This window comes from Mesoplodon densirostris, chromosome 7 (assembly GCF_025265405.1).
Source record: "Mesoplodon densirostris isolate mMesDen1 chromosome 7, mMesDen1 primary haplotype, whole genome shotgun sequence".
NCBI classification, from domain to species: domain Eukaryota; kingdom Metazoa; phylum Chordata; class Mammalia; order Artiodactyla; family Ziphiidae; genus Mesoplodon; species Mesoplodon densirostris.
The window spans coordinates 78872381-78897136 of record NC_082667.1 but is presented as its reverse complement, the minus strand read 5'-3'; the positions used below and the strand labels follow the sequence as shown (position 1 = coordinate 78897136).

The 24756-nt window shown below is 48.9% G+C and overlaps 2 protein-coding genes across 2 annotated transcripts in view; one reads left to right on the top strand and one right to left on the bottom strand.

Moving 5' to 3' along the window:
• Positions 1–24756, top strand: part of LOC132494286 (U3 small nucleolar RNA-associated protein 25 homolog) — a 720475-nt gene that overhangs the window by 466120 nt on the left and 229599 nt on the right. The gene's annotated exons all lie outside the window — the stretch shown is intronic.
• LOC132494411 (forkhead-associated domain-containing protein 1-like) overlaps positions 1–24756 on the bottom strand; it is a 43817-nt gene that overhangs the window by 3037 nt on the left and 16024 nt on the right. The window contains exons 3-5 of the mRNA XM_060105495.1: positions 23386–23509; positions 19594–19724; positions 4054–4158 (exon numbers count right to left, since the gene is read on the bottom strand). Coding sequence (XP_059961478.1) covers positions 4054–4158; positions 19594–19724; positions 23386–23509 — 360 coding nt within the window. The remainder of the gene's footprint in view (positions 1–4053; positions 4159–19593; positions 19725–23385; positions 23510–24756) is intronic.

Below are 24756 nucleotides of genomic sequence, written 5' to 3'. Positions count from 1 at the left end.
CGAAGTAGTAGAGCATCATGGTTAAGAGCTCAGACTCTAGATCTAGATAGAATATCAGCTCTAGTTCTTTCTACACACTTCTTTCTATAGAAAATAAGCGGGTGAACTAAGGCAGGCCGTCTTCCTCCTCTTTCATCCCTGCCGGCCGCTTGGGTGCGGGATTCCATGGAGAGCACGGGCCCGTGAAGGGGCTCTGCAGCACGCCTATCTGACCTACTGCCCTTTCCAAATTGGCTTTAATGAGGTTTGCTCTGTTCCTCATTTCTTTCAGCTGAAGCAATTTCCTTCTGGAATCCTCCCGAAGCTTCTCTTCCACCTGAAAGGATGATGAAAGCGTGGGCTTGCTGCTAATGTGATCATCATGCCCTCTGGGGAAACTCTTCTGGGGGGGTGCTAGTTGCAGTGGGGGAGTCCCTGAGGGGTAGGGACAGCTGCAGCCCAGCAGCAGGGGTCACAGGCATGCACAGGGTGGAGGCAAACTCACAGGGAGTTGCCCCCTACGGGAAAGGGCCGAGCTCTGCACCCGGGGCTCAACTATGTTCTACCGCACACTCCCATCCCAGCTCGGTCGCTAACAAGCCGTACGACACTGGGAAAGTTATTTCACTGCTCCGTGACTCAGTGTCCTCATCTGTCAAATGGGGATGATGATACTAGTATCACTGCATAGAGTTATTGTGGGGATTCAATGTTTGGAATAGTGCTTAAGGGCTCTGTGAGTGTGTTAAGTACTGTTGTAACCTATGAAAGGTGGACGGGAATGTCCGCCGTACAGTCTCGTTCTAAAAACTCATGATGGGTACTTGGAAATGTTATGATTGGGTTTATTATCATAACTGTTTGTCGTTACCACTTTGAGCACACTCACTGGTGGTAACCTCTCTGGAGGCTTGCCAAAGCAAAGTCTATTAAGAATTGCAGCCTTCCAAGGAAGGCATTTAAAGTGGAGAAGCTTGCCTACTTTTCCCCCCTTGCTTGGGTAACAGTCAACGCACGGTAAGCTTGGGCGTGCTCCACGCTACCCTTGGCTGGCCAGTGTAGGCCTCGCAGCTGCTCAGTTCTTGGATGCACCTGCTGAGCCCTGGGCCCTGGCACTAACAGGAAATGAGGCAAACTCTCGTAAATAAATGGAAAGTTATTGTGCTGAAACAAATTCACAGGCTCTTTTTTTAGGGATCTGAAGAGGGGGATCACAGGGATGTAATAAAAGACCCAGAAAAGCCCTTAAGAGCTTTCTTCTGAGTAATGTGGTCCAGTGGTAGAGCCTCTACCCAGCTCCGTTACCTTGGAAAAGTCATCTAAGCTCTCTGGGCCTTAGTTTTCTCCCAGGTCTAAACATGCTCTGACTTCTATGTCAGCAGCCTTTTTCATGTGCTGCAAAAGCCAAGTCCAGCCTTGGACTCTGCCCCTGTCTGTGTTCTGCATGAACAGCCCCCATTCCCGTCCCCAAGTCTCAGAGTCACCCTCAGCGTCCGCCCTGCTCCCTCTCTCACACTCGGGGGTCTCACGCCTGTCCACCAACCCCTCTCACATGCAAGCTGGACTGTGACAACTGGCCTCCTCGCCTCGAGTTTAGTTTCTTCCAGTGCAATCTTAACGGTACTGTGAGAGTTACCCAGCTGTAAGGCAGCTCTGTCCAACAGAACTTTCTGCAACGGGACAGGTACTCTGAGAGAGGCTGTGTTGTCTAATATGGCCGCCATCAGCCACATCTGGGGATCGAGCACTCGAAATGGGGCTGGTGTGACGGAGGAACTGAACTAAAAATTTTAGTTAATTTTCATTAATTTCAGTGTAAACAGTAGCATGTGGCTGTTTGCTATGCCAGGGTAACTGAAGTCAGACGAACTTGGAGTCAGACAAAACCGACTGTGCAACTGGGCTACTTTACTAGTAACTAGTAGCCTTGACTTTCTCATCTGTAAAATGGAGAGGATGATTTCTAGATCACAGCGCTGTTGTGAAGATGAAGAGGTGAAATGTTCAAGGTAACGCCTAGTACGTGAGAAACTGTAACTATCATTTTCACCCTGATTACTGTCCACGAATGTCATTGCATCAGTCACTTGTTCAGAAGCCTTAGGAGCTCCCCACTGCCTGTGTGGTACAGAGCCGAAGCGCCTGAACTAAGGCAAAACACCAAGCCAGGGATTCAAGAAGCCCCTACGAACTCTGAACGAGGTAAATAAAACTGAATCCACACCTAGATAAACCATAATAAAACTGCTGGAAATCAAGGGAAAAGACAATCTTAAAAGCAACCGGAGAAAAAGACAGATTATGCAAAGGTACAACAGTTAGGCTTACAGATGACTTCTAAATAGAAATAATAGGAGCCGCAAGACAATAGTGACGTATCTAATGCTGTATCTAATGTGCTGAAAGAAAAGAGTTGCCCTTGTAGAATTCAATACGCAGTCAAATGTGTTTTAAGAATGAAGGTTAAATATACATCTCCAGACAGACACACAGGCACATCTGAGAATTTGTCATCAGCAGAGCCACAATGAGGGAAAACATTAAAGGCTATTCTTCAGACACAAGAAAAATGAACCCAGGTGGGTGATCAGAGATGCAGAAAAGACAAGCAACAGTAAGGGTAATGTGTGGATATGATACTGACGATAGCAAAACACTAATAATGTCTTGTGGGGTTTTAACTACCAAGAGGAGTTTAGGAAATGACAGCAAAGGCTTATAACTGTGGAGGGGGTCAGTGAAGTTAAGGTGTTTGAAGCTCACTGCACTGTCAAGGAGAAGGGCAGGATCATCAACTACTAGTGCCTCCTGGGAAGTTAAGAATGCAGGGCTTCCCTGGTGGCGCAGCGGTTGAGAGTCCGCCTGCCGATGCAGGGGACATGGGTTCGTGTTCCAGTCCGGGAGGATCCCACATGCCACGGAGCGGCTGGGCCCGTGAGCCATGGCCGCTGAGCCTGTGCATCCGGAGCCTGTGCTCCACAACGGGAGAGGCCACTACATTGAGAGGCCCACATACCAAAAAAAAAAAAAAAAAAAGAATGCATATTGTAGTCTTCAGGATGACTACTAAGAGAATAGTAGAAGAGTGAAAAACTTAAGTAATGTGTGATTTTGGTGATTCAAGGATGAATGCTATTGTCTTACTATTACTAAGAGAATAGTAAAAAAGTGAAATATTTCCAAGCTAATAGAGGGGTAAAGTGGAATAAGAGAAAACCATCCACTCAGAAGGAGGCACGAAAGGACAGAAAAAGGAACATAGCACAGATGGTACAACTGGTATTGAGCAAGAAGGTAGATTTAAACCCCAGTACACGAGTAATTACATAATATAAATGGACTAAAAGCCAAAGATTGTCAAACTGGATTTTGTAAAAATGATACGTTATTTGAAGGCATATGTCTAAACCTTAAGACAAAAATTGACAGAGAACATATGAAAAAGATACGGTATGAAAACTCTAACCAACAGAAAGCCAGTGATGAAGCTAAATGACAAAGGAGACGTTAAGGGAGAAACACTACTAGAGATGAAAGGGGACATTTCATGATGATCTAAAGTTTTGCTCTACAGGAAGTATTAGGATTCTAAATTTATATGCACCTAGTAACACAGCCTCAAAATATATAAAGCAAACATCGTTCATATTAAAAGAAGAAACACACAAATTACAAACATGTTGAGATTTTTAAAAACATTCTCAATGATGGAACAAAAAGACAAAAAAATCAATATGAGAATTTAAGTTGGAACAACATCATTGGCAAACTTGATTTTATGGATCAATTCTTTCTTAGATAATTTCACAATTAAGATCTGAAGGCAGTCTTGGGTAGTGGTTACACACAGGAGCTTTGGAGTCAGGCAGACCTGGATTCAAGTTCTGCCACAACTACTTTATGCAAGTGAACTTGGATAACTTCCTTCACCTCTGTGAGCCTCAGTTTTCCCGACTGTAAAGTGGGGTTAATACCAGTATAGACCGCATGGGGTCATTGTGAGGATGAACAGAGATGATGCAGGTGGAGTGCTTGCCCCAGAATGGTTCCCAGGCCGACCTGTCCCTGCCATACCTTGCTCTTTTCCCGCAGCGTCATAGAGATCAGGCTCTCCTCGGTACTGCTCCTTTTCAGCTCCACCCTGAGCTTCCTCATTTCTTTTTCCATGTCATGGATTTGCTGAAAGAGTTCCAACAACAGGGAAGTCAACTTCACAACTCATTTCATCCGGTTCATTAAGGCAGAAACCTAGTCTGGGATTTGCTTAACTCCTTCCCTTTGGGGACAATTCCACATCTTTGAGGCAAAGTAGACTTTCTTTCAATGGATGCAAGAAAGGGCTGGGTGAGGGAAAATTTGAGTTTCTTTTGAAGATCAGCATGGATCCTGGATTAAACAGTACTAGATACCTATCCACTCATTACAATCTCTTTCCTTGGGGTATATGTTTGAGTTCAATCAAAATAAGGGCTGTTTGGAAGACACAATGGGCACAGTTTGGAAGAAAAGAACAATGACATTTTTCTTTTTTTCTCATTTGAGGCAGAGAAGTGTGCTCCTGACAGAGAGAAGAACACACGTCTCCTGCCCCCATCCCAGGCACCGTCCTTCCCAACGGATGGAAAACGTATGCCTGGTGATGTGCACAAGGGTTCGGGCCGTTACAGGGGGTGAACATTTACATTGAGTGGTCATCTTTCCATTGTATTCATTTTTATGTTCACCTTCCATACAAGGCCAGTGATACATTTGCTTTTTATTTTGTTTTTATGAATTGTTGTAAAATTGAATGTATTTAAGCAAAAATACTTCAAGAAGAGTTGTGTTAATAACAATGTTCAGGGCCGTGATAAAACTTGTGACAGTGGATCATGAAAGTCTGGGCATCACAAGTCCAGGGGTAAGGACCACGGTGAATTTCTAGCAGCATACGGTGGCCACCTCCCGTCCCTTTCCCCAGGGGAAACCTGATGAGGGGCCTTGAGCCAACTGCCCAGAAAATCTGGGGAGAGTGTGTTTTCCATGGTCTTTTCACCCATCTCTTTGAGGCCAGCAAATCAAAGAATTAGGAGACTACATTAACAGACAAACACCCAGAAAGCCCCAGAGCTTGTGCTAGCTAATGGGCCAAGGAACCCCTCCAAAACCCTCAAGGCCACAATCTAGGCTTTCAGTGGACACCGAGGGGTCAGGAGGTTCAACACACGGTTTTGCAGAGTTTTAACTCTTTCTCTTGGGCTTCCCAGTTCTCCTCCTGGGCATCTTCTTTCTGTACCTCTTCTTTCAGCACTGAGCACTGTGGAGAAAAAGCACATGGCCACGGGGGCTTGGCTGGGGGTCCCAAGTACCTGTGTTCACGCCCAGGAGTATTTCCTGCTGTATAACCCAATCACACCTCTGAATTCTGAGAGGCGAGACCATTTGTGTGATGGGAGCACGGGATCCTGCAGTCGTTCCCAGTTCACCCCTCTCATGAGTTCTGAGGAATAGAGCGTCTAAATTCCTCTTCAAAAGCCAGCAAACTTCACTGCAGGGGAAATCCAGCTTTCTAGAGTCTGCGTACTTAGGGTGCAAGAATTGGGATGTTTTCATGCTGTGAGCGGTGAGGGTGCAAGGGGCCGAGCCAGTGAGCTGGGGTCCATCTTACGGCTTTTGTGCAGGTTGCATCTCAAAGACACAACTGCCCTGACTGGTGTGGAGGGGTAAACGGAGCTGTCTTGCCCGGGGGCGGCTTGGCAACAGGCATTAAGGGCATAAGGATGGATGTGCCTTCTTTTGACCCAGCAATTCCCACTTTAGGCATGTACCTTAAGGACAATGACTGGAGAAATAAGTAAATCTGTAGTTTCAAGGATGCTCTTCACAGAATTGTCAGTAACAGTGGAAGAAAAAAAAAAAGAGGAAACAACCCAAGTGTTGTTTAGAACAGCAAACCACTTTATAACACTGGGTACATCCAGGAGAAAGTATGTAGCTTTTAAGACGAATGATAAGAGCGTTGATTTATTAGAATGGGAAAATAATAAGTATTTAAAAATTTTTAAAATGTGCATAGTATAAATTCACAATCAAATGATTGATTGTTTGATTTCTAGGCAATATATAGAAGCAAGACTGGAAAAACAGACATGAACATATTAACACTGATTTCTCAAGGTAGCATTTCCTCTCCTCTCTTTTTATTTTTTCTTCTCAATGTCATCTACTTATTTTTCTAAAATTAACACACATGATGTATGTCATTAAAAAAAAGGCATCTCAAATGTTCACAAGAGCAGTACCCTTGGTGGTGACGAACCCTTGTGCTATTCGCCAGCACAGTCTAGAGGAGAAGGGACCTCATTCCAAGGTCAACGAGGAAGGGGAAACGGGGACATAAACCATCCAAATGCACTTCAGGAGGTAGAAGAGCCAAGCAGGTGCTGTCTTTGCAGATTCCTTCTACTTAGCACCAGCTCTGCATCCCCTTCCCGTCCCCAACACACACACACACACACACACACCACATTAAACAGCTATAGCACATGCCTGGGAAGACACTCTGCTTGGGAGAAACGAATGCAGAGGGCTTGGCCAGTCAGCCGACCTCGGGCAGAGGCAGAAGAGCACAACTAAAACCAGCCTCCCACTTCTCGCAAAATGATTTTGTCATCCCCATTTCACAGATGGGGAAATGGAGGCCAAATAAGTTACAATAAAAGAAAGCTCTGGGATTGGACCCTGGTCTGTCTGATCCCAAAGCTCATGCAGTGCCTTTCACCAGCTCCAAACTGAGTATGGTAATACATACCAGGTATTACTTACTGTGCCATTTCCTTGGAACCTCAAGATCTGTTCTCACCCCACCCCCATGCAGACCTAGCTATCGGGTAGCCTCTGGGAATCTCTGAGTTGCCACCTGAGATGAAAGCTTTGAGGTTTTACCTTGACTCACAGAAACAGGCACATCATGCAAATACTGAGAAATCTTATCCTATAGAGGCAGGATTCTAAAGTTAGCATTGAAGGCAAGATTTGCAAATAGTCAAAGTTACATGTAAAAAGCTCTTTGCTTGCCTACCACGTTCATCTTCCATAGAGACATTCTACACACTAAAGTCTAAGGAAGAAATGAGAGTCTGCGTGTTTGCATCTGGATCTTCAAACGTTCTGCTTTGAAGACAATTATGAGAACCAGTGGTGCTGGGACCACGATGCAGCCGTGTGGTCATCCTTGCTCACAGAGAGATCGTATTCTGCTTAATATTAAACTTTGCAATGGCAGTATATGCTCATAGGTGTGTTTGTTGCTGGGATTAAACAAACTCATTTATAATAGGGGTTAGAAAATGTTTGCTGGATTTAAAAATCTATTATGCTTATTCTGAGACACATACATGCTGTCCTTTGAAAGGCTTCAGAGAAGTTGCCCACCTGCCCAGCAACTACCTTCCCTGTGTCCTTGGGCACTGGCCTCATCTCACCACCGTGTGTTATGTGACTCCACTGTGTCTGCTTTTCGCAGCTACAATTTGCTGATGACCCGACACTCACTCTGGAGCTGAGGGCTTTGAGCTGGTGTCCTTTTCTTTGTTCTCACTTTTCAGTTGATTCACCTCCTGTTGTAGTTGTTGAACTTGACCATCCTTTACTAACACATCTCTTTGCAAAGATGACACCATCTCTGTAAAAGAACCAAACAAACCAAAACAAAAGACTCATGGAGGTCAAAGAGGCAGGAAGGATTATTGGCAACACTATGGCTGTCAGCCAACGTTTGGACAAGACCTTCCAAGCCTGGGCCACCACCGGTGCCCGCTTAGAACTGGGGAGGCTTTTTCCAAGGGTCCCAGAGCAGGAATGGGAATGAGAGCAAAGTCCACGGAACAGGGTTTGAGGCTTCAGTGAGAATGAGGGGCAGTCAGCACCAGCGAGAGGAGAAACCTTTGGGGGCCCCTTGTGGGCACAGGCCAGGCAAAGCTGGGAGGAGAGGCCACACCATGGGCCTGGGAAACAGAGGCCCAGCACAGGGAATGTCCAGGAATTCTTCTCCAGATGCCAGGAGACGGGCGTGTGCCAGAGGGCACTGCTGGACACTATTGATGGGGTGGTTGTTTTCACAGTCCTCTGAGTTTCGACCCCTCTCTACCACTTATTAGCTTGGTGGTCTTGGACAAGCTATCTCACCTCCCACTGTCTGTCCACACAGAGTTATTGTAAGGGTCAAATGAGATGGTATGTCCCAAGAACACAAAGTGGCTAAATTATGTTTGTTCCATGGCGCCTATGATTTTTCTCGGCAGCCAGCTTCCAAAATGGCCCCAATGATCCCTGCCGCCTAAATTCATGCCCTGTGTAGCCCCTCCCACCCTGAATAGGGCTGCCATGGGTAACCAATATGATACTGTGGAAATGACGGACTGTTTCCTCTCAGGCTGGGTCATAAAAGACACTGTGGCCAACTCTTTGCTCCCTCTTGAATCACTCACTCTGGGGGAAGCCAACTACTGTGTCGTGAGGACACTCAAGCTGCCCTAGAGAGAAGCATGTGTGCTGAGGGACTAAGGCCTCCAGCCAATAGCCACATGAGCAGCCATTCTGAAGGGGGATCCTCCGGCTCCACCCGAGGCTTTAGATGACATGACTTAGGCCCCAGCCGACATCTTGACTGCAACTCATGAGAACTAAGTCACCCCCCGCTCAAATTCCTAAACTACAGAAACTGGGCGAGATAATAAATATTGGTTGGGGTTTTATCCATTACATTTTGGGGTAACTTGTTATGCAGCAATAGATAACTACTCCATTACTGTAGTATCATTTTTTTAACATCTTTATTGGAGTATAATTGCTTTACAATGGTGTTTTAGTTTCTGCTTTATAACCAAGTGAATCAGTTATGCGTATACATATATCCCCATATCTCTTCCCTCTTGCATTGTAGTATCATTTTGAATAAAAGTGGGAAGAAGGGTGCATAAATGCAGTGGTATTGGGTTATCTCCTACGGTTCTTTTCTTGAAAGAACATCAGGCCCAGTTTTAGTGGTAGGTATCAATCAAGAATGTCTATGAAATAAAGCACAAAATGCTCCAGAATTTCAGTTTAAAAATGAGCTTTGCCTCCAGGACACAGTTCAGTTACTTGGAAATCCCTCTGGGGCTTGCAACACTTTGAGTGGGTCCAGCCCATCTCAAGCGTTATCCCAACCCAGGTCTGTCCGACTCCCTGATCAGAGAAGGAGGGATCTGAGACAGGCTTGATGCTTGGATGAGGTTTCACTGGCTGACATACGGGAGGAAGGTGAGGACCAGAGGGTTCATCCTTCCATTCCTGGTGCCCAGAACAGCGCCTAGCCTGGGGGAGGTGCTCAGAAAATATCTGAGGACATCCCAAGTGAGGGAGGAGCATAAGCAGAGACCTGGGGGCAGCAGGGGGTGGGTGTGGGTGTGATTAAGTTGCAGAGTGAGGCAGAAGAAAAGCACAGATTCATACAGAGATGGGGATTCACGTGCGACTCAATGCTATGTCTGGCTTCTACAGCTGTGGGCATGTTTCCTGCTACGCGCTGGCTGCTTTCAGAGTGATGTGCCCCTCCGAGGCTCACTGCCCCCTCCCTGTCACCTGCTTCTCTCACGCCCCTCGTCTGTGAGTGGTCCCATCCTCTTCAGGTCTCTAGGCATGTCAGTGCCTGCTTAAAAACCTCCACTGGATTCCCAACACCCTTGGAATAAAAACCCAGACCCCCCGACCCTGCCCAGTCCCACAATCCCCTGTTCACTCCATGCAGCCTCTCTTGCCCTTGGCTTGTCCTTGCCCACCTGAAACAGGTCCTCTCTAAAAGAAGGACATAGCGGTGGAGGATACAACATGAACTGGTTACAATCGGCTAGGTCCAAGGGGGCGTAAGATTCGACTTCCAGGGGAACTGGAGCCTCATTACAGGCTCATTGTAATACATGAGCGAAATGACACACCCACCAGCACCAGGACAGTTCGGAGGCTGACCTTAAAGGTCAAAAAGTGGGTGGTGGGGCTTCCCTGGTGGCACGGTGGTTGAGAGTCCGCCTGCCGATGCAGGGGACACGGGTTCGTGCCCCGGTCCGGGAAGATCCCACATGCCGTGGAGCGGCTGGGCCCATGCGCCATGGCCGCTGAACCTGCGCATCCAGAGCCTGTGCTCCGCAATGGGAGAGGCCACAACAGTGAGAGGCCCGTGTACAGAAAAAAAAAAAAAAAAGTGGGTGTTGGCCCAATTCCTGGAAATCCCCGCCCCTTCCCCAAAATATTAGAGTTGACCCAATCCTCCCACTCATTAGCCTATAAAATTACCCAGCCCATAAAAACTAACTGCCCCATATTTGGGGGCCTCTAGCCTTCTGAGATGGCCCACACTCTGTCTGTGGAGTGTGTTTCTCTCTAAAGAAATCCACTTCTTACTTTGTCTCTCACTGAATTCTTTCTGCGATGAGACATAAAGAACCTGAGCTTTATTAAGTCCCGAGACCAGATGCGTGATCTCGATTAAAAGATAGTGGGGTCTGAGTGGGTTCGAGTCCCAGCCCACGGGTTCAAGTCCCACCTGAGTTCCATGGTTGCACACCCACTAAGCTGGTCCCCCTTGGCCTCCCCCCTGAAGCGCTGGCCACCACGACACACAGTTTATTTTCTCCACAGCAGCACTGCTCTCTGACGTGGGCTTGTTTATTCATCCCTTTACTTTTATTGTCTGTCACCCCCTCCCGAATCTGTGAGTACAGGAATCTGACTGTCTGGCTTGGCTCTCCCTCCCCGGAGCCTGGAACGGGGCCTGACACCTAGTAGGAGCTCAAGAAACACGTGGAAGCAATGAAGGAATCCAGGGAATCAAAGCTCAGCCACAGCTGTGCGTTGGCTGCCCCTCTGCCAACCCAAGCCCTTTATCAGGGAACCACCTCGGATCAAATTAGAAAATGGTTTCCCTTGGGCCCAAGTGCACTCGGCTGAAATGGGTGAGACCATGGGTGCCTTAAAGGAGTGACCCCATTTTGTCCACGCTCTAGTTTGCACTCACGCTGCTTTGTGGAACCACCCAAGCCACAAGGCGACCTGTGTTCTCCCTGGTGGGGCCAGTGCTCAGGAGACCTTGTAGCCAAGAGATACCATTCTCTCAAATATTTACCAGGCCCTGCCCTCGGAACTGGGTGGCAAGAAACCTCCACTGAGGGAGAACTCTAATGCACCGACACGGGTGATCCCTGAGGCTGCACCCAGGTCACGGGCACAGGTGCGCTGGTTGACTGGTGATGTCTGCAGGGGGAGGGCAGAAGCTCTGGGGCCTGAATGCAGAAGGGCCTCACCTGACGTGATGGCAGTCTCCCTCCTTAAGTTCTTGGCCTCGTGCTTCAGGCAGGTGATTTCTAAGTTTCTCTCAGGCAGGGTCTGGCACAGCACCTGGTTGTAGCCTTGCTGTAGGGCACTGATCTGTGGAAAGAGGCAACACACAGTCAGAGGGGGCCAGCCAGGCCTGCAGGACACGCCGGTACTTCTCCAACGTTGGGCAAAGAGTCGGGCTGATCTTGGATCGGGGTGTTGGGGAAACCAAGGTTTTCCGTTGTCACTAGTGGAAGGGGCAGGAGGGGGCCTGTTCCTTCAGTGACCACCATGTCATCGGTCTTCGAGACACGGACCTTATCTTTGTGGCCACCCAGGGGCTCCGGTGCTGCTGTCTTCCTATGACCTGTGGGTTTTCAGCCATAAATAGACCAGCTGTTGGTTCCAGATCATCCAGCACTGACTGGATGCACAGCAAAGTTCAAGAGCCAGGAGCAGGTTATGAAATGAATTCCCTCTGAGAATAGAGGGTAGTTTATACCTCACAGAACACTCCAGAGTTTACAGAGCCCGTTCACACATGCTACACTGATACTCGTCACAGCGTTGCTGAAGGCTGACGTTCCCATTAATGTGCCCATTTTGCAAGGGAGCCAGGTTGAGACTCAGAGAGGCGAGGCCCCCTGCTCGGGATCACGTGGCTGGTCACACGTGGAGTCTGATTCAAACCGAGTCTTTAGTTGCCTGGTTCCTCCTTCCCAGGTGGCTCTAGGAATGAGCGTGAGAAGTTGGAGGCTGTAAAGCATGGCATGGACTCGGGAGCCAGACTGTGGCCTTCAAGTCCTGCCTCTGCCAGTTAACGGGCTTTGTGAACACCAGGAGGACACCATATTCTGTTTCCTTTTGTTCCGTCTGTACGCGGGGTGATGGTAGTCCCAACCTGATAGGATTGTGAGAAGTATTTTAATAAGTTAACATGTGTACAAGTGCTCAGATCATGCCTGGCACACGGCACAGGGGGATGAGCTGTGACGGTCCTCTCCTCTGACTACCCACGGGGTGTTTTTTTGTTTTGTTTTGGGGTTTTTTTGTGTTTTTATTTGCGGTACGCGGGCCACTCACAGTTGTGGCCTCTCCCATTGCGGAGCACAGGCTCCGGACGCCCAGGCTCAGCGGCCATGGCTCACGGGCCCAGCCGCTCCGCGGCATGTGGGATCTTCCCGGACCAGGGCACGAACCCGTGTCCCCTGCATCGGCAGGCGGACTCTCAACCACTGCGCCACCAGGGAAGCCACTATCCATTCATCTCTTGATGACACTTAGGTTGCTTCCATATCTTGGTAATTGTAAACAATGATGCTCTGAACATTGGGGTGCATGTATCTTTTCAAATACATATTTTTGAAAGCACGTGTTTTTGTTTTTTTCGGATTTATACCCAGGAGTTGAGTTTCGAGGTCATATGGTAGTTCTATTTTTAGTTTTCTGAGAACCCTCCCTACTGTTTTCCACAGTGGCTGTGCCAGTTTACATTCCTACCAACACTGTACCAGGGTTCCATTTTCTCTAAAAATTGTAAATTTTCTTCCTAGGGGTAATTGAGATGGTAGTTCAATAATAACATAAGATCAGGTGAAGTCTAAAGAAATTTTAGAAAACCTGGATAAAGTAAGACAACATCTGTTCACTGGCATCTGAATGTTAGAGAGACACCAAGACATGTGGGCCAAGTTGTGGAGAGAAGGGAAACACAGACGCAAGCTTGACATTTGGTGCAGCTTTTCTCCTTGGGGCATTTGCGGATTCAAATCTTACTACTAGGAGCTGAAAAGCCAAGGGGTTCAAAAGACTCTAACCACAGAAGCTGCTGGCATCCCTTGACTTGTAGGTGCAGCACTCTCGTCCTGCCTCTGTGCTCACTGCCTCCGCCTCTTCTTTGTATATAATCTCCTCCTGTCTCTCACTTATAAGTACACTTACAGGTGGCACTTAGGGCGAGGATAGTCTCAACTCAAAATCCTTAGATCCGCAAAACTATACCTTGTAAGGTAACATTCTCAGGTCCCAGGGATTAGAGCCTGAGATCTTTGGGGCCACCAGTCAGCCCACTGTAAGCCCTAAACGTCTTCTCTCCTGAGGAGGGTCTAGGCTGGGCAGAAACCCCAACAGACATCTACCAGAGGCCAGATTTAGAAGGTCATTTCTCAGCTCAGTTGGAACTTTGCTATTGCCCTTTTTTTTTTTTCTTTTCTTTTCGGTACGTGGGTCTCTCACTGTTGCGGCCTCTACCGCTGCGGAGCACAGGCTCTGGACGCACAGGCTCAGCAGCCATGGCTCACGGGCCCAGCTGCTCGGTGGCATGTGGGATCCTCCCGGACCGGAGCCCGAACCCGTGTCCCCTGCACTGGCAGGCAGACTCTCAACCACTGCGCCACCAAGGAAGCCCTGCCCTTTCTTTTTTCCTCCTCTTTGTTCTCAACAGGGGGAAGCATTAAGAGTAAATTAGGGGCTTCCCTGGTGGAGCAGTGGTTAAGAATCCGCCTGCCAATGCAGGGGACACAGGCTCGAGCCCTGGTCCAGGAAGATCCCACATGCCGCGGAGCAACTAAGCCCGTGCGCCACAACTACTGAGCCTGCGTTCTTGAGCCTGCGAGCCACAACTACTGAAGCCTCCATGCCTAGAGCCTGTGCTCCGCAACAAGAGAAGGCCATGGAATGAGAAGCCCGCGCAACACAACAAAGAGTAGCCCCTGCTCGCCACAACTAGAGAAAGCCCGGGCGCAGCAACAAAGACCCAATGCAGCCATAAATTTAAAAAAAATAATAATAATAAAAAATAAATGCATTAGCAGATTTTGGGTTTCCTCTCATCGTTAGTGTATTGCTTTCATTCCTAAGACCCTAAAAAATGGGAAACCACTCCACTTACCAGGAACACACTTTGCAACACGGATCCAGGGGAAGCTGTTTTCTTCCGTAGACACTTCATGACCCCGGTTTCCACAACAGCAGGCACTGCTGGCTCTGCCAAGTTGCTGGAGAAGGGCACCTTATCTGCAAAGTCACGAATCCAAATGGGCCCCCATTGGCAAGGGTGGAAGGAAGTTGTTTGGCTTAGCTTCTTGGGGGATCAGAAGATTGGGAGTGCTGGGGGGGACTGCAGGTAATTGCTGTCCCTTGGTACAACGTCAGGGGAAAGAAAGGTCGCTGGTAGCTTCTCAGAGCTACCAGTTGGGGCTGTGCAGAGCGTCTTAGTAAATGCCATTTTGGTTGCAAATAACAGAAACTCAAACTGGCTGAAGCAAAAAAGGGGACATCTACGGGGAAGAAAAGATGGCTCCTGCCTGTCCAGACTCCTCAGCTTTGCTTGCCCTTTGATTCTCTAACCTTCCGCATTTCCTTTCAGTAAACTCCTTTTCTGTTTAAGTTAGCCACAGGAGATTTCTGTTGGTTGCAACCAGAGAATCTTGAGTGATACGAAAAGTCCTAGTGGAACCCAAGGGCAGGCATTGGAATGGGCCTTTCCAAGGAAAGAAACCAGGAACCAGAAAGTCATCAGGAATCAGGGCAACTTTCTGCATCAGTTGGAATGCCTTCAGCTTTTTTTTTTTTTTTCCTTCATGGAGCTCATAATCCATTCATTTATTCAATAAGCAATTATTGAGTATCTATCCTGTGCCAGGCACCCTACTAGGTCTTAGAGTTCCATACAGGTATAAAATATGCCAAGACCCCTGCCCTCAAGTAGCTCACATTCTAGTGAAGATAAGACATGTGAGCACATAGAGTATATTCACAACACAGAATAAGAAGAGCTATGGGGCCTCCCTGGTGGCGCAGTGGTTGAGAGTCCGCCTGCCGATGCAGGGGATGCGGGTTCGTGCCCCGGTCTGGGAGGATACCATGTGCCGCGGAGCGGCTGGGCCCGTGGGCCATGGCCGCTGGGCCTGCGCATCCGGAGCCTGTGCTCCGCAACGGGAGAGGCCACAGCAGTGAGAGGCCCGCATACCGCAAAAAGGAAAAACAAACAAACAAAAAAAAAAGAAGAGCTATGCCATGGACACATATACACCAGCAAACATAAAATAGATAGCTAGTGGGAAGCAGCCGCACAGCACAGGGAGATCAGCTCGGCGCCCCGCGACCACCTAGAGGGGTGGGACAGGGAGGGTGGGAGGGAAGGAGACGCAAGAGGGAAGAGACATGGGAACACATGCACATGCATAACTGATTCACCCTGCCACAAAGCAGAAACCGACACACCATTGTAAAGCAACTACACTCCAAAAAAGATGCAAAAAAAACCAACCAAACAAACAAAAAAACAAACAAGAGCTATGCCAGAGGGATGAAGCATGACTGTCTTCATAGACCTAGAAAGCACAGATGCAATTATCCTGGTAGAGAGGGCCTGGGCAGAGAATCGCAGGTAGGTGAACCTGTGTGCACAGAGAACATGGTATGTATGAGAAGCTGCAAATTTGCAACATCCGTGGAGCCAAAGAGTTCTTGCAAAAGTAGTGGGAGACGTGGCTGAAGAAATTGGTTGAGGATGAAGCATAAAAAACCCACTGAAGTGTGATCTTTTTTTCCTGAGGAGGCATGGGGGAGCCATGGAAGATTTTTAAGCTGTTTGAGGACATGGTCAATTCTCTGGGTTTCAGAAAAGTCCCTCTGGAGTCTGGGATGTGGTGAAAGCTGGGCTGGACCTTTCACCAGCGGGCATGCTCAGTCGCTCAGGAAAGGTTTTCGCTCTGCCTTGGGAAATTTTTCACGCCGCTCTGGCAGCGGAGCTCGCCCCGCCCACGGCTTCTCCTCACTGGATTGGTTGAACTCAGGGTGGCTACCAGGAGGCCCAGTTGACCTCCCAACTCCACACCCCCGCCCCCGCCTCCGCCCGTTAACGCTCTGGGCGCGGGCTGCCTTCAGCTTTAAATAACAGAAACCTGGATGTGGGTAGATGGTGAAAATTTGGAGACCCTCCCAAATGAACTCTAGCCATGTGGCTTGCTTTGTCTGATGAGATGTTGGCAGACACATGGCAGGTGGAGACTTGAAAAGTGTGCTTTGAGGCTTTCTCTCTCCTGTCGCTCTTGGAAACCTGTACCCACCACACGTGGCCTGGTCTGGCCTGCTGGGTGATGAGGGACCACACCAGGCAGAATCAGACGTCCCAGCTGAGGCTTTTCTAGACCAGGGTTTCTCATTCTCGGTACTATTGGCATATTGGATCAAATAAGTCTTGGTTGTGGGCAGCTGTTCTGTGCACTGCAGGATGTTTAGCAGCATCCCTGGCCTCTACCCCGAGATGATAGTATCACCCCCACCCCAGTTTAACAACCAAAGTGTGTCCAGACATTGCCAAATGCCCCCTGGGTGGCAAAATCGCCCCCAGTTGAGAACCACTGTCCTAACCCAGCTTGCCTGGCAATGACCAGGCAGGCATGTACATGAAGCCACCCTAAACGAGCCCCAGCCAAACCAACCAGACCAGTACAAGTGGCCAGCTTGACGCCTGGAATCCTGAGAACTAATAGTCGCCATTTTAAGTCACTAACTTTTGAGTGATTTGCTCCACAGCCCAAACAGGTACATCTGACTACAGTGGCTGAAACTGATAGGATTGATTTATTTCTACAACAGAATGTACAGAGGTAGGCAGTTCAGGTACAGTGCAGAGCACAGTGATGCCACTAGGCTCCCACCCAGGCTTTTCATGTCTTTCCACTCCATTGTCCTTTGAGGTGGGCTTTGGTCTCTTGCTTGTAACCTGGTGATCCCCAACATGGCTGTTCCAGCTCCAAGTCCGAGCTCCAGGAGAGGAAATTTGTGGAGAAAAAGGACAAGGCCACGGGGGCTTGGCTGGGGGTCCCAAGTACCTGTGTTCACGCCCAGGAGTGTTTCCTGCTGTATAACCCAATCACACCTCTGAATTCTGAGAGGCGAGACCATTTGTGTGATGGGAGCACGGGATCCTGCAGTCGTTCCCAGTTCACCCCTCTCATGAGTTTTGAGGAATAGAACGTCTAAATTCCTCTTCAAAGCCAGCAAACTTCACTGCAGGGGAAATCCAGCTTTCTAGAGTCTGCATACTTAGGGTGCAAGAATTGGGATGTTTTCATGCTGTGAGCGGTGAGGGTGGAAGGGGCCGAGCCAGTGAGCTGGGGTCCATCTTAGGGCTTTTGTGCAGGTTGCATCTCAAAGACACAACTGCCCTGACTGGTGTGGAGGGGTAAACGGAGCTGTCTTGCCCGAGGGCGGCTTGGCAACAGGCATTAAGGGCATAAGGATGGATGTGCCTTCTTTTGACCCAGCAATTCCCACTTTAGGAATGTACCTTAAGGACAATGACTGGAGAAATAAGTAAATCTGTAGTTTCAAGGATGCTCTTCACAGAATTGCCAGTAACAGTGGAAGAAAAAAAAAAAAAGAGGAAACAACCAAAGTGTTGTTTAGAACAGCAGACCACTTTATAACACTGGGTACATCCAGGAGAAAGTATGTAGCTTTTAAGACGAATGATAAGAGCGTTGATTTATTAGAATGGGAAAATAATAAGTATTTAAAAAATTTTTAAATGTGCATAGTATAAATTCACAATCAAATGATTGATTGATTGATTTCTAGGCAATATATAGAAACAAGACTGGAAAAACAGACATGAACATATTAACACTGATTTCTCAAGGTAGCATTTCCTCTCCTCTCTTTTTTTTTTTTTTTTTTTTTTGCGGTATGCGGGCTTCTCACTGTTGTGGCCTCCCCCGTTGCGGAGCACAGGCTCCGGACGCGCAGGCTCCGGACGCGCAGGCTCAGCGGCCATGGCTCACGGGCCCAGCCGCTCCGCGGCATATGGGATCCTCCCAGACCGCGGCACGAACCCGTATCCCCTGCATCGGCAGGCGGACGCTCAACCACTTGCGCCACCAGGGAGGCCATCTCCTCTCTTTTTATTTTTTCTTCTCAATGTCATCTACTTATTTTTCTAAAATTAACACACATGATGTATGTCATTAAAAAAAAGGCATCTCAAATGTTCACAAGAGCAGTACCCTTGGTGGTGATGAACCCTTGTGCTATTGGCCAGCACAGTCTAGAGGAGAAGGGACTTCATTCCAAGGTCAACGAGGAAGGGGAAACGGGGACATAAATCATCCAAATGCACTTCAGGAGGTAGAAGAGCCAAGCAGGTGCTGTCTTTGCAGATTCCTTCTACTTAGCACCAGCTCTGCATCCCCTTCCCGTCCCCAACACACACACACACACACACACACACACACACACACACACACCACATTAAACAGCTATAGCACATGCCTGGGAAGACACTCTGCTTGGGAGAAACGAATGCAGAGGGCTTGGCCAGGCAGTCGACCTCGGGCAGAGGCAGAAGAGCACAACTAAAACCAGCCTCCCACTTCTCGGAAAACGATTTTGTCATCCCCATTTCACAGATGGGGAAATGGAGGCCAAATAAGTTACAATAAAAGAAAGCTCTGGGATTGGACCCTGGTCTGTCTGATCCCAAAGCTCGTGCAGTGCCTTTCACCAGCTCCAAACTGGGTATGGTACTACGTACCAGGTATTACTTACTGTGCCTTTTCCTTGGAACCTCAAGATCTGTTCTCACCCCACCCCCATGCAGACCTAGCTATCGGGTAGCCTCTGGGAATCTCTGAGTTGCCACCTGAGATGAAAGCTTTGAGGTTTTACCTTGACTCACAGAAACAGGCACATCATGCAAATACTGAGAAATCTTATCCTATAGAGGCAGGATTCTAAAGTTAGCATTGAAGGCAAGATTTGCAAATAGTCAAAGTTACATGTAAAAAGCTCTTTGCTTGCCTACCACGTTCATCTTCCATAGAGACATTCTACACACTAAAGTCTAAGGAAGAAATGAGAGTCTGCGTGTTTGCATCTGGATCTTCAAACGTTCTGCTTTGAAGACAATTATGAGAACCAGTGGTGCTGGGACCACGATGCAGCCGTGTGGTCATCCTTGCTCACAGAGAGATCGTATTCTGCTTAATATTAAACTTTGCAATGGCAGTATATGCTCATAGGTGTGATTGTTGCTGGGATTATACAAACTCATTTATAATAGGGGTTAGAAAATGTTTGCTGGATTTGAAAATCTATGATGCTTATTCTGAGCCACATACATGCTGTCCTTTGAAAGGCTTCAGAGAAGTTGGCCACCTGCCCAGCAACTACCCTCCCTGTGTCCTTGGGTACTGCCCTCATCTCACCACCGTGTGTCATGTGACTCCACTGTGTCTGCTTTTCGCAGCTACAATTTGCTGATGACCCGACACTCACTCTGGAGCTGAGGGCTTCGAGCTGGTGATCCTTTTCTTTGTTCTCACTTTTCAGTTGATTCACCTCCTGTTGTAGTTGTTGAACTTGACCATGCTTTACTAACACATCTCTTTGCAAAGATGACACCATCTCTGTAAAAGAACCAAACAAACCAAAACAAAAGACTCATGGAGGTCAAAGAGGCAGGAAGGATTACTGGCAACACTATGGCTGTCAGCCAACGTTTGGACAAGACCTTCCAAGCCTGGGCCACCACCGGTGCCCACTTAGAACTGGGGAGGCTTTTTCCAAGGGTCCCAGAGCAGGAATGGGAATGAGAGCAAAGTCCACGGAACAGGGTTTGAGGCTTCAGTGAGAATGAGGGGCAGTCAGCACCAGCGAGAGGAGAAACCTTTGGGGGCCCCTTGTGGGCACAGGCCAGGCAAAGCTGGGAGGAGAGGCCACACCATGGGCCTGGGAAACAGAGGCCCAGCACAGGGAATGTCCAGGAATTCTTCTCCAGAGGGCAGGAGACGGGCGAGTGGCAGAGGGCACTGCTGGACGCTATTGATGGGGTGGGTGGTTGTTTTCACAGTCCTCTGAGTTTGGACCCCTCTCTACCACTTATTAGCTTGGTGGTCTTGGAGAAGCTATTTCACCTCCCACTGTCTGTCCACACAGAGTTATTGTAAGGGTCAAATGAGACGGTATGTCCCAAGAACACAAAGTGGCTAAATTATGTTTGTTCCATGGCGCCTATGATTTTTCTCGGCAGCCAGCTTCCAAAATGGCCCCAATGATCCCTGCCACCTAAATTCATGCCCTGTGTAGCCCCTCCCACCCTGAATAGGGCTGCCATGGGTAACCAATATGATACTGTGGAAATGATGGACTGTTTCCTCTCAGGCTGGGTCATAAAAGACACTGTAGCCAACTCTTTACTCCCTCTTGAATCACTCACACTGGGGAAAGCCAACTGCTGTGTCGTGAGGACACTCAAGCAGCCCTAGAGAGAAGCATGTGTGCTGAGGGACTAAGGCCTCCAGCCAATAGCCACATGAGCAGCCATTCTGAAGGGGGATCCTCCGGCTCCACCCGAGGCTTTAGATGACATGACTTAGGCCCCAGCCGACATCTTGACTGCAACTCATGAGAACTAAGTCACCCCCCGCTCAAATTCCTGAACTACAGAAACTGGGCGAGATAATAAATATTGGTTGGGGTTTTATCCATTACATTTTGGGGTAACTTGTTATGCAGCAATAGATAACTACTCCATTACTGTAGTATCATTTTTTTAACATCTTTATTGGAGTATAATTGCTTTACAATGGTGTTTTAGTTTCTGCTTTATAACCAAGTGAATCAGTTATGCATATGCATATATCCCCATATCTCTTCCCTCTTGCATTGTAGTATCATTTTGAATAAAAGTGGGAAGAAGGGTGCATAAATGCAGTGGTATTGGGTTATCTCCTACGGTTCTTTTCTTGAAAGAACATCAGGCCCAGTTTTAGTGGTAGGTATCAGTCAAGAATGTCTATGAAATAAAGCACAAAATGCTCCAGAAGTTCATTTTAAAAATGAGCTTTGCCTCCAGAACACAGTTCAGTTACTTGGAAATCCCTCTGGGGCTTGCAACACTTTGAGTGGGTCCAGCCCATCTCAAGCGTTATCCCAACCCAGGTCTGTCCGACTCCCTGATCGGAGAAGGAGGGATCTGAGACAGGCTTGATGCTTGGATGAGGTTTCACTGGCTGACATACGGGAGGAAGGTGAGGACCAGCGAGTTCATCCTTCCATTCCTGGTGCCCAGAACAGCACCTAGCCTGGGGGAGGTGCTCAGAAAATATCTGAGGACATCCCAAGTGAGGGAGGAGCATAAGCAGAGACCTGGGGGCAGCAGGGGGTGGGTGTGGGTGTGATTAAGTTGCAGAGTGAGGCAGAAGAAAAGCACAGATTCATACAGAGATGGGGATTCACGTGTGACTCAATGCTATGTCTGGCTTCTACAGCTGTGGGCATGTTTCCTGCTACGCGCTGGCTGCTTTCAGAGTGATGTGCCCCTCCGAGGCTCACTGCCCCCTCCCTGTCACCTGCTTCTCTCACGCCCCTCGTCTGTGAGTGGTCCCATCCTCTTCAGGTCTCTAGGCATGTCAGTGCCTGCTTAAAAACCTCCACTGGATTCCCAACACCCTTGGAATAAAAACCCAGACCCCCCGACCCTGCCCAGGCCCACAATCCCCTGTTCGCTCCATGCAGCCTCTCTTGCCCTTGGCTTGTCCTTGCCCACCTGAAACAGGTCCTCTCTAAAAGAAGGACATAGTGGTGGAGGATACAACATGAACTGGTTACAATCGGCTAGGTCCAAGGGGGCGTAAGATTCGACTTCCAGGGGAACTGGAGCCTCATTACAAGCTCATTGTAATACATGAGCAAAATGACACACCCACCAGCACCAGGACAGTTCGGAGGCTGACCTTAAAGGTCAAAAAGTGGGTGGTGGGGCTTCCCTGGTGGCACGGTGGTTGAGAGTCCGCCTGCCGATGCAGGGGACACGGGTTCATGCCCCGGTCCGGGAAGATCCCACATGCCGTGGAGCGGCTGGGCCCGTGAGCCATGGCCGCTGAACCTGCGCGTCCAGAGCCTGTGCTCCGCAATGGGAGAGGCCACAACAGTGAGAGGCCCGCGTACAGAAAAAAAAAAAAAAAAATGTGGGTGTTGGCCCAATTCCTGGAAATCCCGGCCCCTTCCCCAAAATATTAGAGTTGTCCCAATCCTCCCACTCATTAGCCTATAAAATTACCCAGCCCATAAAAACTAACTGCCCCATATTTGGGGGCCTGTAGCCTTCTGAGATGGCCCACACTCTGTCTGTGGAGTGTGTTTCTCTCTAAAGAAATCCACTTCTTACTTTGTCTCTCAGTGAATTCTTTCTGCAATGAGACATAAAGAACCTGAGCTTTATTAAGTCCCGAGACCAGATGCGTGATCTCGATTAAAAGATAGTGGGGTCTGAGTGGGTTCGAGTCCCAGCCCACGGGTTCAAGTCCCACCTGAGTTCCATGGTTGCACACCCACTAAGCTGGTCCCCCTTGGCCTCCCCCCTGAAGCGCTGGCCACCAAGACACACAGTTTATTTTCTCCACAGCAGCACTGCTCTCTGAAGTGGGCTTGTTTATTCATCCCTTTACTTTTATTGTCTGTCACCCCCTCCCGAATCTGTGAGTACAGGAATCTGACTGTCTGGCTTGGCTCTCCCTCCCCGGAGCCTGGAACGGGGCCTGACACCTAGTAGGAGCTCAAGAAACATGTGGAAACAATGAAGGGATCCAGGGAATCAAAGCTCAGCCACAGCTGTGCGTTGGCTGCCCCTCTGCCAACCCAAGCCCTTTATCAGGGAACCACCTCGGATCAAATTAGAAAATGGTTTCCCTTGGGCCCAAGTGCACTCGGCTGAAATGGGTGAGACCATGGGTGCCTTAAAGGAGTGACCCCATTTTGTCCACGCTCTAGTTTGCACTCACGCTGCTTTGTGGAACCACCCAAGCCACAAGGCGACCTGTGTTCTCCCTGGTGGGGCCAGTGCTCAGGAGACCTTGTAGCCAAGAGATACCATTCTCTCAAATATTTACCAGGCCCTGCCCTCGGAACTGGGTGGCAAGAAACCTCCACTGAGGGAGAACTCTCATGCACCGACACGGGTGATCCCTGAGGCTGCACCCAGGTCACGGGCACAGGTGTGCTGATTGACTGGTGATGTCTGCAGGGGGAGGGCAGAAGCTCTGGGGCCTGAATGCAGAAGGGCCTCACCTGACGTGATGGTGGTCTCCCTCCTTAAGTTCTTGGCCTCGTGCTTCAGGGAGGTGATTTCTAAGTTTCTCTCAGGCAGGGTCTGGCACAGCACCTGGTTGTAGCCATGCTGTAGGGCACTGATCTGTGGAAAGAGGCAACACACAGTCAGAGGGGGGCAGCCAGGCCTGCAGGACACGCCGGTACTTCTCCAACATTGGGCAAAGAGTCGGGCTGATCTTGGATCAGGGTGTTGGGGAAACCAAGGTTTTCAGTTGTCACTAGTGGAAGGGGCAGGAGGGGGCCTGTTCCTTCAGTGACCACCATGTCATCGGTCTTCAAGACACGAACCTTATCTTTGTGGCCACCCAGGGGCTCCGGTGCTGCTGTCTTCCTATGACCTGTGGGTTTTCAGCCATAAATAGACCAGCTGTTGGTTCCAGATCATCCAGCACTGACTGGATGCACAGCAAAGTTCAAGAGCCAGGAGCAGGTTATGAAATGAATTCCCTCTAATGAGAATAGAGGGTAGTTTATACCTCACAGAACACTCCAGAGTTTACAAAGCCCGTTCACACGTGCTACACTGATACTCGTCACAGCGTTGCTGAAGGCTGACGTTCCCATTAATGTGCCCATTTTGCAAGGGAGCCAGGTTGAGACTCAGAGAGGCGAGGCCCCCTGCTCGGGATCACGCGGCTGGTCAGACGTGGAGTCTGATTCAAACCCAGTCTTTAGTTGCCTGGTTCCTCCTTCCCAGGTGGCTCTAGGAATGAGCGTGAGAAGTTGGAGGCTGTAAAGCATGGCATGGACTCGGGAGCCGGACTGTGGCCTTCAAGTCCTGTCTCTGCCAGTTAACGGGCTTTGGGAACACAAGGAGGACACCATATTCTGTTTCCTTTTGTTCCGTCTGTACGCGGGGTGATGGTAGTCCCAACCTGATAGGATTGTGAGAAGTATTTTAATAAGTTAACATGTGTACAAGTGCTCAGATCATGCCTGGCAGACGGCACAGGGGGATGAGCTCTGACGGTCCTCTCCTCTGACTACCCACAGGGTGTTTTTTTTGTTTTGTTTTGGGGTTTTTTTGTGTTTTTATTTGCGGTACGCGGGCCACTCACAGTTGTGGCCTCTCCCATTGCGGAGCACAGGCTCCGGACGCGCAGGCTCAGCGGCCATGGCTCACGGGCATAGCCGCTCTGTGGCATGTGGGATCTTCCCGGACCGGGGCACGAACCCTGTCCCCTGCATCGGCAGGCGGACTCTCAACCACTGCGCCACCAAGGAAGCCCCTATCCATTCATCTCTTGATGACACTTAGGTTGCTTCCATATCTTGTTAATTATAAACAATGATGCTCTGAACATTGGGGTGCATGTATCTTTTCAAATA